The following is a 17,026-nucleotide window of genomic DNA, read 5'->3' on the forward strand; positions in this document are numbered from 1 at the left end:
CTAAGCCCAAACCAGATGGGATGGCATATCACTGCAGAATGCTGTGGTAGCCATGCTGGTTAAATGTGCCTTGAATTCTAAATAAATCACAGACAGTGTCACAAGCAAAGCACCCCCACCATCACACCACCTCCTCCATGCTTCACGGTGGGAACCACACATGCAGAGATCATCCGTTCACCTACTCTGCGTCTCACAAAGACACAGAGGTTGGAACCAAAAATCTCAAAAGTGGACTCGTCAGACCAAAGGACATATTTCCACCAGTCTAATGTGCCATTGAATGTGTCATTGCGCGTGTTTCTTGGCCCAAGCAAGTCTCTTATTCTTATTGGTATCCTTTACTAGTGGTTTCTTTGCAGCAATTCAACCATGAAGGCATGATTCACACAGTCTCCTCTGAACAGTTGATGTTGAGATGTGTCTGTTACTTGAAGTCTGTGAAACATTTATTTAGGCTGCAATCTGTGGTGCAGTTAACTCTAATGAACTTATCCTCTGCAGCAGAGGTAACTATGGGTCTTCCTTTCCTGTGGCGGTCATCATGAGAGCCAGTTTCATCGTAGCGCTTGATGGTTTTTGCGACTGCACTTGAAGAAACTTTTAAAGTTCTTGAAATGTTCCGTATTGACTTACCTTCATGTCTTAAAGTAATGATGGACTGTCGTTTCTCTTTGCTTATTTGAGCTGTTCTTGCCATAATATGGACTTGGTCTTTTACCAAATAGGGCTATCTTCTGTATACAACAGCTGATTGGCTGAAACGCATTAAGAAGGAAAGAAATTCCACAAATTAACTTTTAACAAGGCACACCTGTTTATTGAAATGTATTCCAGGTGACTACCTCATGAAGCTGGTTGACATCATGCCAAGAGTGTGCAAAGCTGTCATCAAGCCAAAGGGTGGCTACTTTGAAGAATCTCAAATATAAAATATATTTTAATTTGTTTAACACTTTTTTTGGTTACTACATGATTCCATATGTATTATTTCATAGTGATGATGTCTTCACTATTATTCTACAATGTAGAAAATAGTAAAAATAAACAAAAACCCTGCAATGTGTAGGTGTGTCCAAACTTTTCACTGTTACTGTATATGAAGAAAGAGTGTGTGTGTGTTTGTGGACATATTTATATGTGGGTGTGCAAACATATTTATGTCTGTGTTGGTGACACGCGTCACGTGTGTGTGCAATCACCCTCTCCACATGGTGTTGGGTAAGAGGGGATCCTTTTGATGTACATTGAGCCCTCTATAAACCCTATACTCTAAAGCTGTCGCTCGCTCGCTCTCTCTCTCTGTCCTCTCTCTCTCTCATCTCTCTCCATGGCTCAACAACAGCATCAATCAGCTCAGTACATATAGACAGACAAACAGCATCATATAGACAGACGCCTAGTGTAAACTATACCCAGCTGTGACTCACTATAACCAGCTGTGACTCACTATAACCAGCTGTGACTCACTATACCCAGCTGTGACTCACTATACCCAGCTGTGACTCACTATACCCAGCTGTGACACATCAAGCAGCTATGGACTGAGTCATGTGCAGCCAAAGCACAAATGGAACATGCACAGTTATTCTCACACTTGCTTTTCTCCCTCCCATGTTCATATCCACAAGTCGGTTCCCTTCAGTTGAAAAGGCGTTATTGATATGATAAGATGTTGCATTGCATTTCCTTGTCTCCCTTCGAGGGCTCACGCCAGCCATCAGTCACCCTCTCTCCTCTTGTACAGGGGACTGGAATTACCACCACTCTCCCATTCACTCCTTTCTTCCTCTCCTCTTTCGGTCTCCATTGTTCCTCTCAGAGCGGGTCGTGCCACATCTCCACTTCTCCACTTCATCTCCCACCCTTTGTAATATCGAAGGGTGGAATGTGCCTGAGCTGCCATAATGCATGAAAAGACCCAGTTATGTCAAGACTGTGCTCCAGTCAGGGGAGCAGGAGAGGGGATTGCAGGGGTTAGGAGAAATGTGTGTGCACAAGTTTGTTAGGTGTGTGTGTGTGTGGTTTCTCTGTGTGAACGTGTTTCTGCAAGTTTGTGTGGGGTTCCTGAGCTAGCTACCTTCCCCACCTCCTTTTGTAAAATCAAAGAAGTTTGGGACGCCATGCAGCTCCCTAAACTAACACCTACAGAGAACCAGACTGTCAGCAGCCCCATAGCAAGGACTGAGGACACACACACTCACACACATAGACATACAGTCTACCAGTTGCCTCAGTAGTGTGCACTATATAGGGTACCATTTGGGACAGAACCTGAAATGTTGCCTCTAGTCTAGGACTCATCCATTGAACATTCACCCAGAGAAGTCCTTATGTAGTGCACTACTTTTGACCAGGGCCCATAGTGTACTATTTAGTGAATAGGGTGCCATTTGGGACATATCTCAGTCACATTCATAGGGTAAAAAAGGCATGTCAAATGCAGAAATTATACCTGCTGTCCATTTCATACTCTTAAATAATTTGGTTTTAAATATTGAATGTCCAAGCGCTCACTTAATGATAAACTGTCAATTTTTCTATGTTTTTGGAAGCTTGAATCAGATGAAGAAAAGTAGACGAGAAGAGGGAACCACTTTAGACTATTGAGATGCACCCCTACAGTGAGGGAAAAAAGTATTTGATCCCCTGCTGATTTTGTAGGTTTGCCCACTGACAATGACATGCTCAGTCTATAGTTTTAATGGTAGGTTTATTTGAACAGTGAGAAATAGAATAACAAAAAAAACAAAAAATCCAGAAAAACACATACATTTTTTTATGAATTTATTTGCAATTTAATGAGGGAAATAAGTATTTGACCCCTCTGCAAAACATGACTTAGTACTTGGTGGCAAAACCCTTGTTGGCAATCACAGAGGTCAGACTTTTCTTGTAGTTGGCCACCAGGTTTGCACACATCTCAGGAGGGATTTTGTCCCACTCCTCTTTGCAGATCTTCTCCAAGTCATTAAGGTTTCGAGGCTGACATTTGGCAACTCGAACCTTCAGCTCCCTCCACAGATTTTCTATGGGATTATGGTCTGGAGACTGGCTAGGCCACTCCAGGACCTTAATGTGCTTCTTCTTGAGCCACTCCTTTGTTGCCTTGGCCGTGTGTTTTGGGTCATTGTCATGCTGGAATACCCATCCACGACCCATTTTCAATGCCCTGGCTGAGGGAAGGAGGTTCTCACCCAAGATTTGATGGTACATGGCCCCGTCCATCGTCCCTTTGATGCGGTGAAGTTGTCCTGTTCCCTTAGCAGAAAAACACCCCCAAAGCATAATGTTTCCACCTCCATGTTTGACGGTGGGGATGGTGTTCTTGGGGTCATAGGCAGCATTCCTCCTCCTCCAAACACGGCGAGTTGAGTTGATGCCAAAGAGCTTGATTTTGGTCTCATCTGACCACAACACTTTCATCCAGTTCTCTTTTCAATCATTCCGATGTTCTTTGGCAAACTTCAGATGGGCCTGTATATGTGCTTTCTTGAGCAAGGGGACCTTGCGGACACTGCAGGATTTCAGTCCTTCACGGCATAGTGTGTTACCAATTATTTTCTTGGTGACTATGGTCCCAGCTGCCTTGAGATCATTGACAAGATCCTCCCATGTTGTTCTGGGCTGATTCCTCACCATTCTCATGATCATTGCAACTCCACGAGGTGAGATCTTGCATTGAGCCCCAGGCCGAGGGAGATTGACAGTTATTTTGTGTTTCTTCCATTTGCGAATAATCGCACCAACTGTTGTCACCTTCTCACCAAGCTGCTTGGCGATGGTCTTGTAGCCCATTCCAGCCTTGTGTAGTTCTACAATCTTGTCCCTGACATCCTTAGAGAGCTCTTTGGTCTTGGCCATGGTGGAGCGTTTGGAATATGATTGATTGATTGCTTCTGTGGACAGGTGTCTTTTATACAGGTAACAAGCTGAGATTAGGAGCACTCCCTTTAAGAGTATGCTCCTAATCTCAGCTCGTTAGCTGTATAAAAGACTCCTGGGAGCCAGAAATCTTTCTGATTGAGAGGGGGTCAAATACTTATTTCCCTCATTAAAATGCAAACTATTTTTGACATGCATTTTTCTGGATTTTGTTGCACAATATGCATGTCATGTTACAGGGGTGAGTTGATATTGAAGCATTCACTGTGGCAGCTTTCATTCGATACTGACAGCAAGTGCCTTATCACTCCCTCAGTGTTTATCTAGTCCTACCGGGTGTGTTTGAAAGGAGTTCACAATGAGGGTGAACATGGGAGTCGTGTATTTGGGATTAATCGACAGACAGCTCAGTGTCATATACACTATGTCTAGACAGGGAGCCTCTGCCTCTCACTATCCTTCTCTTCCTTTCTCTACAATTATCAAGTTATTTTCAATTGGAACCATTGAGCTTTTGCTCCCCCCTACATATTCTCTGAAACCAACAGACACTTGATGTCAGAAATACACAATTGAAAAACCGTAGCGATAATTATTGACCGTCTCCTGGTTGCATGCAGGCTATTTTATCGATGGTCTCCCTGCCCTGGTAGAAACCTGTAACCTGTTAAACGCGTCTCTCTCCTCACCACCACCTAGATTATTAGATTCCCTCTGTGTCTGCTCAGGAGAATAGCTTGGTTTGATTCAATTAGGCAAATGTTGCTTATGTGTTTCAAACTCCCCCTTTTCCTCCCTCCCTCCTTTACTCTCTCGCTCCCCCCCTTTCCCTCCTGTTATATTGCTCTCTATCTCGCTCTTCTTCCTTAGCTCCATCGCTCGTTTGCTGTTGTTGATTGGGTGAAAAAAATACCCCAGTCCAAATTTAAAACAACTGATACCAGATAGGAAGTGTGTACCTAATTTTTTTTAAATAATCTGAAACTATTTTCAATATAGATTTATTAACAGCATTATTTAGCAGATTAGGTTGATTTTGTGGTCTTAAACCAGTGATCTTGCCAACAATCTTCATCAGGAATATGAGCAAATAGAGTTATTGACAATGAAGGTAGGAATTTTGTTCCCTTGTCTAATTTAATTGCTACTTTTACTGTCAATATAGTATTACAAATATTTGCCCAGAATGCATTTCGGCAAAAAATGATATGCGATGAGGAAGGACTGTTGACATACAGTGCATTCGGAAAGTATTCGGCCCCCTTGACTTTTTCCACATTTTGTTACGCCTTTTCCTCAAATGGATAAAAAAATTAAAATGATCCTCATCAATCTACACACAATACCCCATAATGACAGTGAAAACAGGTTTTTGGAAATGTTTGCAAATGTATAAAATGAAAAAACAGATACCTTATTTACATAAGTATTCAGGCCCTTTGCTATGAGACTCGAAATTGAGCTCAGGTGCTTCCTGTTTCAATTAATCATCCTTGAGATGTTTCTACAACTTGATTGGAGCCCACCTGTGGTAAATTCAATTGATTGTACATGATTTGGAAACACACACACACCTGTCTATATAAGGTCCCACAGTTGACAGTGCATGTCAGAGCAAAAACCAAGCCATGAGGTCGAAGGAATTGTCCGTAGAGCTCAAAGACAGGATTGTGTTGAGGCACAGATCTGGGGAAGGGTACCAAAACATTTCTACAGCATTAAAGGTCCCCAAGAACACAGTGTCCTCCATCATTCTTAAATGGAAGCGGTTTGGAACCACCAAGACTCTTCCTAGAGCTGGCCACCCAGCCAAACTTAGCAATCGCAGGAGAAGGGCCTTGGTCAGGGAGGTGACCAAGAACCCGATTGTCACTCTGACAGAGCTCCAGAGTTTCTCTGTGGAGATGGGAGAACCTTCTAGAAGGACAACCATCTCTGCAGCACTCCACCAATTATGCTTTTATTGTAGAGTGGCCAGACGGAAGCCACTCCTCAGTAAAAGGCACATGACAGCCCGCTTGGAGTTTGCCAAAAGGCACCTAAAGGACTCTGACAATGAGAAACAATATTCTCTGGTCTGATAAAACCAAGATTGAACTCTTTGGCCTGATGCCAAGCATCACGTCTGGAGGAAGTCTGGCACCATCCCTACGGTGAAGCATCATGCTGTGTGGATGTTTTTCAGCGGCAGGGACTGGAAAACTAGTCATGATCAAGGGAAAGATGAACGGAGCAAAGTAGAGAGATCCTTGATGAAAACCTGCTCCAGAGCGCTCAGGACCTCAGACTGGGGCGAAGGTTCACCTTCCAACAGGAAAATGACCCTAAGCACACAGCCAAAACAACGCAGGAGTGGCTTCGGGACAAGTTTCTCAATGTCCTTGAGTGGCCCAGCCAGAGCCCGGACTTGAACCCGATCGAACATCTCTGGAGAGACCTGAAAATAGCCGTGCAGCGACGCTCCCCATCCAATCTTATAGAGCTTGAGAGGATCTGCAGAGAAGAATGGGAGAAATTCCCCAAATACAACTGTGTGAAGGTTGTAGCGTCATACCCAAGAAGGCTGTAATTGCTGCCAAAGGTGCTTCAACAAAGTACTAAGTAAAGGGTCTGAATACTTATGTAAATGTAATATTTCCATTTTTTATTATTGCTTTTTCATTGTGGGCAATGAAGATTGATGTGAAGATTGATGTGATTGATGTGAAGAAAAATAAAACATAATCCATTTTAGAATAAGGCTGTAACGTAACAAAATGTGGAAAAAGTAAAGGGGTCTGAATACTTTCCAAATGCACTGTATTTAACATTTGTATGTAAAAGTATAAAGTTGGCATACAGTGCCTTGACATACTCCATATTTTGTGTTACAGCCTGAATTCAAAATGGATATATTTTTTAGTTTTTTTTCACCTGTCTACACACAGTACACCATAATTACAAAGTGAAGACATTGTTTTTAGAAGTTTTTGCAAATGTATTGAAAATGAAATACATAAATATTTAATTTACATAAGTATTCACACACCTGAGTCAATACTTTGTAGAAGCACCTTTGGCAGTGATTACAGCTGAGTCTTTCTGAGTAAGTCTCCAAGAGCTTTCCACACCTGGATTGTGCAATATTTGCCCATTTATTATAAAAAAAAATATATATATATATATATATATATATTCAAGCTCTTTCAAATTGGTTGTTGATCATTGCTATACAACCATTTTCAGGTCTTGCCATAGGTTTTCAAGTAGATTTAAGTCAAAACTGTAACTCGGTCACTCAGGAATATTCACTGTCTACTTGGTAAGCAACTCCAATGTAGATTTGGCCTTGTGTTTTAGGTTATTGTCCTGCTGAAAGGTGAGTTCATCTCCCAGTGTCTGGTGGAATGCAGACTGAACCAGGTTTTGCTCCAGGATTTAGCCTATGCTTAGCTCCATTCCGTTAATTTTTTATCCTGAAAACTCACCAGTCCTTAACAATGAAAAGCATACCCATATCATGATGCAGCTACCACTATGCTTGAAAATATGTGACTGACCACCTCGATTTGGTCTTATGTTGCAAAATTTGAAATTGTTTTTTACATTGGATAAATGTAGAGACTCAGAGCTACAAAATGGTAGTCCCCTGTAGCTCAGTTGGTAGAGCATGGCGCTTGCAACGCCAGGGTTGTGGGTTCGTTTCCCACGGGGGGCCAGTATGAAAATGTATGCACTCACTAACTGTAAGTCGCTCTGGATAAGAGCATCTGCTAAATGACTAAACATTTTATATCATACACTGCAGTTGAGGAACAAAGGAAAGTAATTCTGCTTAGAAAGTTGATAAACTTGTAACGCCACTTTTGCGAAAATGGCCATGAATGTTTTTGTACAGCTACTGGAGAGCTCTTTGTCTACACCTATTCAGCTTCGTTCACACCCTCTTAAGCCTTATCCCCACCCATCTCTTTAGGGATTGACATGTGAGGCCATGTGCTAAACAGAGTAGTGTAGTAAACAATCAACCATTTCAAGACTAAAAGTGGTGAAAGTAGTAGCCTACATTAAGGACGAACTCCAGGTAAAAATACGCTCTAGTCCTTGGCCTATATCCTAATCTGACTTTGGTGCAGGTCATGTTGTTTTTCACACTATATCAAATCAAATACAAGTTTGTTTTACACAGGCACAGGATACATAAGGTGTAAACGGAACAGTGAAATGGTTACTTGCACGTTTGCATAATAGCAATATCAAAAATAGAAAATGTCCAGATACAAATATTTTATAATTGTTAGATGATGCTTACCCAGACACACTTGTCTAAATTGAGGGGCCATCTGCAAGAAATGTTATAACCCCCAGCCACATCTAGCTAAGTGGATGGGTCACTAATGTCTAGACATGTACACATGTTCATGAAATACAATAGATGGCCGTAATCAGCCGCAGAAACACCGGGCTAACTTGATGGGTCATGTAATCATCTGCTGAAGTGGAGTCTTTTGTTTAGACATGTAGCTAGCTAGCTAAACAATGAACCATAACCCCAACCCATACTACTAACAAACAAACAGATTGTCATAGCTGGCCACCATGCATGAAATGTTGTAGTATGAATCTGCAGGTAGCTAATGCTAACCAACTATATTCAATGTTAGCTAGCTAGCTAACATTAGGCTATAACTAGCAAATGCAAATGGGTTTCTGAGATACAAATAATATTACTAGACAGATCATGCACATAACGTTAGGTAGCAAGCACATGTTCGCTAGCTAGCTAACAGTACGCTTTCACTTTCAATGAAAATTACTTTCTGACTAAATTAGAAACATATAATATCTGAAAATGTAGCTAGACTCTTACCCGTATACATGGATGAACGCTTCACGGCAGACTGAAAACCCTTTAACTAAGTTTGTATAGCTTGTTTCCACTTTGACATTATGGGGTATTATGTGTAGGCAGGTGACAGTCCATTTTAAATTCAGGCTGTAACACAACAAAAAGTGCAACAAGTCAAGGGGTGTGAATTCTGAAGGTACTGTATTTATGACGTGTTGGTCTTACCCAGGCCTCCTTTTACAATGTCAAAATGTATGATACAAATGTCAAATATGTCTCAACAATCCTTCCTTCAAAGGACCATTCTATGGATTACATTTAATTAAATTCCCCAAAATCATGATCTTTCTTTTGGCTTGGTTTGGTGATGAATCACTCCTATCCAGATATAACCTCTGGTATAGTGTAGTTAACAAAAGTGCTACACTTGGGACTTGTTTTAACAAATCACATAGGACCATAGATCTCCTATAGGAGCATAGCTTTTACTTTTGTTCTCACAATAATCCAACCACATTTGTCTTTAATCGAAAGCAACGTATAGCTCAGTGAGTGCATACATGTTATGTGACCCTAGCGGCAATTCAACTTTGGTGTTGGAAGTGCCACACTCTACCCAACTGAGCTACACAGGACCACTGGACAATTATGTAACCTGCATCTTTCTGTGTCTCTGTCTAGATCCTGGTTAACTCAGTGAGTCCCACGCGTCCAGCTCTGCTCTATGAGAACCTGGTTGTGAGTGATGGCTCCAGCCCCATCCTCCAAGACCTGCTCTTCTCTCCTGACCTCCAACACATCTACACACTCTCCGACAAACAGGTAAGACAGATGCACACAGGCATGCACACACAGAAATGCATGTACACACAGTAAAGCACATTGGCACATACAGTGAGGGAAAAAAGTATTTGATCCCCTGCTCATTTTGTACATTTGCCCACTGACAAAGAAATGATCAGTCTATCATTTTAATGGTAGGTTTATTTGAACAGTTAGAGACAGAATAACAACAAAAAAATCCAGAAAAACGCATGTCAAAAATGTTATGAATTGATTTGCATTTTAATGAGGGAAATAAGTATTTGACCCCCTCTCAATCAGAAAGATTTCTGGCTCCCAGGTGTCTTTTATACAGGTAACGAGCTGAGATTAGGAGCACACTCTTAAAGGGAGTGCTCCTAATCTCACCTTGTTACCTGTATAAAAGACACATGTCCACAGAAGCAATCAATCAATCAGATTCCAAACTCTCCACCATGGCCAAGACTAAAGAGCTCTCCAAGGATGTCAGGGACAAGATTGTAGACCTACACAAGGCTGGAATGGGCTACAAGACCATCGCCAAGCAGCTTGGTGAGAAGGTGACAACAGTTGGTGCGATTATTCGCAAATGGAAGAAACACAAAATAACTGTCAATCTCCCTCGGCCTGGGGCTCCATGCAAGATCTCACCTCGTGCAGTTGCAATGATCATGAGAATGGTTAGGAATCAGCCCAGAACTACACGGGAGGATCTTGTCAATGATCTCAAGGCAGCTGGGACCATAGTCACCAAGAAAACTATTGGTAACACACTACGCCGTGAAGGACTGAAATCCTGCAGCACCCGCAAGGTCCCCCTGTTCAAGAAAGCAGATATACAGGCCCGTCTGAAGTTTTCCAATGAACATCTGAATGACTCAGAGGAGAACTGGGTGAAAGTGTTGTGGTCAGATGAGACCAAAATCGAGCTCTTTGGCATCAACTCAACTCGCCGTGTTTGGAGGAGGAGGAATGCTGCCTATGACCCCAAGAACACCATCCCCACCGTCAAACATGGAGGTGGAAACATTTTGCTTTGGGGGTGTTTTTCTGCTAAGGGAACAGGACAACTTCACTGCATCAAAGGGACGATGGACGGGGCCATGTACAGTCAAATCTTGGGTGAGAACCTCCTTCCCTCAGCCAGGGCATTGAAAATGGGTCGTGGATGGGTATTCCACCATGACAATGACCCAAAACACACGGCCAAGGCAACAAAGGAGTGGCTCAAGAAGAAGCACATTAAGGTCCTGGAGTGGCCTAGCCAGTCTCCAGACCTTAATCCCATAGAAAATCTGTGGAGGGAGCTGAAGGTTTGAGTTGTCAAACGTCAGGCTCGAAACCTTAATGACTTGGAGAATATCTGCAAAGAGGAGTGGGACAAAATCCCTCCTGAGATGTGTGCAAACCTGGTGGCCAACTACAAGAAACGTCTGACCTCTGTGATTGCCAACAAGGGTTTTGCCACCAAGTACTAAGTAATATTTTGCAGAGGGGTCAAATACTTATTTCCCTCATTAAAATGAAATCAATTTATAACATTTTTGACATGCGTTTTTCTGGATTTTGTTGTTGTTATTCTGTCTCTCACTGTTCAAATAAACCTACCATTAAAAATATAGACTGATCATGTCTTTTTCAGTGGGCAAACGTACAAAATCAGCAGGGGATCAAATACTTTTTTCCCTCACTGTATGCAGAAAAGCACGCTCACATGCACACACTCGCTCCAGCACATCAAACTCGCAGACAAATATGTATTGCACATGAACACACACACACCTCAGACAGCGTGTCTAAGTAAAGACTCTGGCAGGTGTCAGCGGGAGAGGGGGGGGCTAACAATGCCTCATTAACACACACGCACACTCACCCTTCCCGTCCCCACAAACCACCCACCGTCCCCACAAACCACCCACCGTCCCCACAAACCATGGTCACCCATGTCGCACACACACACACGAGGGGAATGGGTCCTAATATAGATCCTATTGGTGCACATTCTTGGTGCACATATAGATCCTATTGGTGCCCCCCGAAAATGATGTGATCCTCATTAACAGAGACCAGGTGGGTCATTAACAGGTCATTAACAGAGACCAGGTGGGTTAAGCAGAGGGGGGCTGAAGGGGGTCGGGGGTACCTCTCTGTGGGATAGAAGTTATTACCATCGTGCCCTTACCTCCCTCTTTTTAAGTCCATGTCTCAGCTACTCAGCTTGCACCTCTCCTCTTTTCCCTCTCTCTCTCTCTCTGACACCCTTTCTTCTAAGCCCAAATTGAGGGCCACCCTCTGAACAGGCCCACGATTTAACCCTTCTTTTTAACCCCTTTTACATCTTTCTCTACCCTCTCTTTAAAAAAATATATTTATCTCCCTCTCTCTCTTAACCATTCTTATTCAAGCTCACCCTTTTCCTCCATTCTCTTTATCTCTCTCTCACCCTCCGTCTCTCTCTCTCTCACCCTCCGTCCTCTTTTCCCTCTACTGCCCTGTGTGAGATAGCTGTGGAATATTCTGGAATTGGATCTTGGGTGGAAGGAGGGGGATGGAAGTAGAGGAGAGGGATGGAAGTAGAGTGCTAGTTTCAGGGTTTAGGTTGAGTCGTTGAGCATGTTAATGCCACCCCACTATGAATCCCTGTTATATACCATATAACCTACCCCCTTAACCACACACCACTCTTTCTGATACACACATACACATCCTTCTTCTCTCTCTCCCTCCCTTTCTTCCTCTCACTCTCGCGCAAAAGCTCTCTCCTCTCCCTCGCCGGTTAGACATAAGTGTGTGAGGATGTCCCATTCAAAATACTATTTTCCCTAACCCTAAACTTAACCCTAACCATAATCCTAATCTTAACCCAAAAACCTAACTTTAACCCTAAACCTAACCCTAGCTCCTAACCCTAAAACTAACTATCTCCTAACCCTAAACCTAAATCTAACCCTAACACTAATTATAATCTTAACCCTAAACCCCCTAGACATAGCATTTGACCTTGTGGGGACCAACAAAATGTCAATTTTTTTTTGGTTTACTATTCTTGTCGGGACTTCTGGTCTCCACAAGTGTAGTTAAACACGTGTACACACACACACACACACACACACACAGGAACCCTGCTCTGAGTCTCTCTTTAGGGGTGTGGTAAAATGGCCCAGTGGTTTATGGGTGTGACTCTCATGATTATTGAGGGGGAAATTTGACAGAAGGTGTGCGTGCGTGTGTGCGTGCACACGCATGAACTTATGCATGAACCATGAGGAGACAGTCCTAGTCAAACAGCCATGGACTGAAGGCAGCCAAGACAGTATGACTACATAAATATCAGCTGCTGTCTTCATTGTTTCTTTGAATGAGCTGTCATTTAGAAAATAGTCATATTGTGGGCAAATTAGCCATTTGTCAAGTGGAGAAAGCAGACAATTACTATCAAAGGAAACACATTTAAAAAAAGAGATGGACAGAGAAGCTTTAACATAATGAGATATTTTTATACAATATCTGTCAGAGAATTGTGCCTCAAACATTGTCTTAGATCAGCCAAGACACTGAACTGCAATTCTGCAATGCTCTCTTTCTCTATTTCCATTCATAGAAAATACTTTGAACAAAAGTATCTGCCATTGTCTTATAATCCATGTTCAGTGAACTCACTGGTCTGCAGTTCTTCCTTATCTTCGTTTCATTGTTTAGCAAAGTCACTGGGCTGTAAGACTGGGATTCTTGTTGCCTTACTCACGGTCAAGAGTATTTGTCGTTGCTCATGCGTATGACCTGCGAACTCATGCACATGCACACACACACGCACACACTTACACACGCACACCGTGTATACCCCTGTTTTTGTGAGTACATTTGTGTGTGTGTGTGTGTGTGTGTGTGTGTGGGCTGGCTATTGTCTATCCTCTTCAATGATAATTCTCACTCCAAACCATAATATAAGCTCTCTCCTGGTCTCCTAGCATTGGCCACACATTGACAGTACTCACACAATTTCTCTCTTACTCCTCAGACCCAGCTCCAATGGCAAGAGCATCACTATTATCCCCAGGTTGCGGGGTCGAATCCCCAAAACTGCTCGCACAAAAGACACAGCGCAGACCCAGCCTCTATCCTGTTGGGCTCTTGTTGGTCGGGGTGTAAACCGCCTTTTGACAAAGTAGTTTCTTGTCTCCGGGGGTAACTTGTACATCAATGGGTTTGAACCCACAGATATTTGGCCACCAGCCAACCTCATTAGCAGCAGCAGGCTTGGCTCCAAACATCACCTCAATGCAAACAAAGAAAAGGTAAAGTTCCTGGGGAAATACTTGCTGTTGGCTGCATCTGAAGTCAGGTACTATACCTGCCGGAATTAGTTAGGATGTGGGCCTAAATCCTGACCGAAATACAAAGTGTATCAGTTTGTTGTGTTAGGTAGCTAGGAATTAGGTAAACTATTAATATTGAGAGAGAGGAAACTAGTGTTGGTTGGACAGTAAAGATGTGTAGTGCTCTGAGCTATTCACTCAGCACACACAAACACTCAAGATATAGCTCTGGGTATATTAGTGTGATAAACAGTCAAATGGCCAGTTTATTAGGTACACCAATCTAGTACCGGGTTGGACCACCCTGTGCCTCCAGAACAGCCTGAATTATTCGGGGAAATGATTCAACAAGTTGTCGGAAACGTTCCACAGGGATGTTGGTCCATGCTGACGCAATGGCATCACGCAGTTGCTGCAGATTGGATGGCGATACATTCATGCTGCGCTTACAGCCCGTTCCATCACATCCCAAAGATGCTCTATTGAGTTGAGGTCTGAGGACTGCGTGAACCACTCAAGTAAACTGAACTCACCGTCATGTTCCTAGCAATGTTTTTCCACTCCTCTTGTCCAGTGTTGGTAATTGCATGCCCCCTGGAGTCACTTCTTGTTTTTACCTGATAGGAGTGGAACCTGATGTGGTCGTCTGCTGCAATAGCCCATCCGTGACAAGGATGGCACCAGAGAAGATGGCTGCCGTTTTACAGCCCTTTAACCAATTGTACTATTATGTGTGTTTTTTCGCATTATTTGTAATTTATTCTGTACATAATGTTTCTGTCACCGTCTCTTATGAACAAAAATAGCTTCTGGATATCAGGACAGTGATTACTCACCTCGTATTGGACACATATTTTTTCTTCAACGAGTCGGACGCAAAGGATATTCTACAGACACCCGACAAGGCCCAAATCCCCATCATTTGCATGAGAAAGAGACATAGATATCGTGGACATAGGTCGGGGGTGCCTTGTAAGGTAAACAACAGCTGGTGTATTACATCTAATACTAAGGAAGTCTCAATGTTTTGCTCGCCTGAGGTAGAGTATCTCATGATAAGCTGTAGACCACACAATTTACCAAGAGCGTTTTCATCTATATTTTTTCGTAGCTATCTATTTACCACCACAAACCGATGATGGCACTAAGATTGCACTCAATGAGCTGTATAAGGCCATAAGCAAACAGGAAAACGCTCATCCATAGGCAGCGCTCCTAGTGGCCGGGGTCTTTAATGCAGGGAAACTTAAATCCGTTCTACCTAATTTCAACCAGCATGTTAAATGTGCAACCAGAGGAAAAAAAAAAAAAACTCTAGACCACCTTTACTCCACACACAGAGACGCGTACAAAGCTCTCCCTCGCCCTCCATTTGACAAATCTGACCATAACTCTATCCGCCTGATTCCTGCTTATAAGCAAAATCTAAAGCAGGAAGCACCAGTGACTCGGTTAATAAGGAAGTGGTCAGATGACGCAGATGCTAAGCTACAGGACTGTTTTGCTAGCACATACTGGAATATGTTCCGGGATTCTTCCGATAGAATTGAGGAGTACACCACATCAGTCACTGGCTTCATCAATAAGTGCATCGATGATGTCATCTCCACAGTGACCGTACGCACATACCCCAACCAGAAGCCATGGATTACAGGCAAAATCCACACTGAGCTAAAGGGTAGAGCTGCCACTTTCAAGGAGCGGGACTCTAACCCGGACACTTATAAGAAATCCCGCTATGCTCTCCGATGAACGTTCAAACAGGCAAAGAGTCAAAACAGGACTAAGATTGAATCATACTACACCGGCTCTGACCCTCGTCGGATGTGGCAGGGCTTGAAAACTATTACAGACTACAAAGGGAAGCACAGCCGCAAGCTGCCCAGTGACACAAGCCTACCAGACGAGCTAAATCACTTCTATGCTCGCTTCGAGGTAAGCAACACTGAAGCATGTATGAGAGCATCAGCTGTTCCGGATGACTATGTGATCATGCTCTCCGTAGCCGATGTGAGTAAGACTTTTAAGCAGGTCAACATTCACTAGGCCGCAGGCCCAGACGGATTACCAGTACGTGTACTACGAGCATGCACTGACCAACTGGCAAGTGTCTTCACTGACATTTTCAACATGTCCCTGACTGAGTCTGTAATACCAACATGTTTCAAGCAGACCACCATAGTCCCTGTGCCCAAGAACACTAAGATAACCTGCCTAAATGACTACCGACCCGTAGCACTCACGTCTGTAGCCATAAAGTGCTTTGAAAAGCTGGTCATGGCTCACATCAACACCATTATCCCAGAAACCCTAGACCCACTCCAATTTGCATCCCACCCCAACAGCTCCACATATGATGCAATCTCTATTGCGCTCCACACTGCCCTTTCCCACCTGGACAAGAGGAACATCTACGTGAGAATGCTATTCATTGACTACAGCTCAGTGTTCAACACTATAGTGCCCTCAAAGCTCATCACTATGCTAAGGACCCTGGGACTAAACACCTCCCTCTGCAACTGGATCCTGGACTTCCTGACGGGCCGCCGCCAGGTGGTAAGGGTAGGTAACAACATATCTGCCACGCTGATCCTCAACACAGGGGCCCCTCAGCGGTGCGTGCTCAGTCCCCTCCTGTACTCCCTGTTCACCCATGACTGCATGGCCAGGCACGACTCCAACACCATCATTAAGTTTGCCGACGAGTGGTAGGCCTGATCACTGACAACGATGTGACATCCTATAGGGAGGTCGTCAGAGACCTGGCCGTGTGGTGCCAGGATAACAACCTCTCCCTTAACGTGATCAAGACAAAGAAGATGATTGTGTACTACAGGAAATAAAAGAGGACTGAGCATGCCCCCATTCTCATCGACGGGGCTGTAGTGGAACAGGTTGAGAGCTTCTAGTTCCTTGGTGTCCACATCACCAACAAACTATCATGGTCCAAACACACCAAAACAGTTGTGAATAGGGAACGACAAAGCCTATTCCCCCTCAGGAGACTGAAAAGATTTGGCATTGGTCCTCAGATCCTCAAAACGTTCTACAGCTGCACCATAGAGAGCATCCTGACTGGTTGCATCACCGCCTGGTATGGCAACTGCTCGGCCTCCGACCGCAATGCACTACAGAGGGTAGTGCGTACGGCCCAGTACATCACTGGGGCCAAGCTTCCTGCCATCCAGGACCT

At 43.6% G+C, this 17,026-nt stretch overlaps 1 protein-coding gene across 1 annotated transcript in view; it reads left to right on the forward strand.

Moving 5' to 3' along the window:
• LOC121551550 (plexin-A1-like) overlaps nucleotides 1-17,026 on the forward strand; it is a 347,386-nt gene that overhangs the window by 131,160 nt on the left and 199,200 nt on the right. The window contains exon 4 of the mRNA XM_045223805.1: nucleotides 9,395-9,535. Within this exon, the coding sequence (XP_045079740.1) occupies nucleotides 9,395-9,535 (141 nt within the window). The remainder of the gene's footprint in view (nucleotides 1-9,394; nucleotides 9,536-17,026) is intronic.

Source organism: Coregonus clupeaformis, chromosome 12 (genome assembly GCF_020615455.1).
Source record: "Coregonus clupeaformis isolate EN_2021a chromosome 12, ASM2061545v1, whole genome shotgun sequence".
Lineage (NCBI taxonomy): Eukaryota > Metazoa > Chordata > Actinopteri > Salmoniformes > Salmonidae > Coregonus > Coregonus clupeaformis.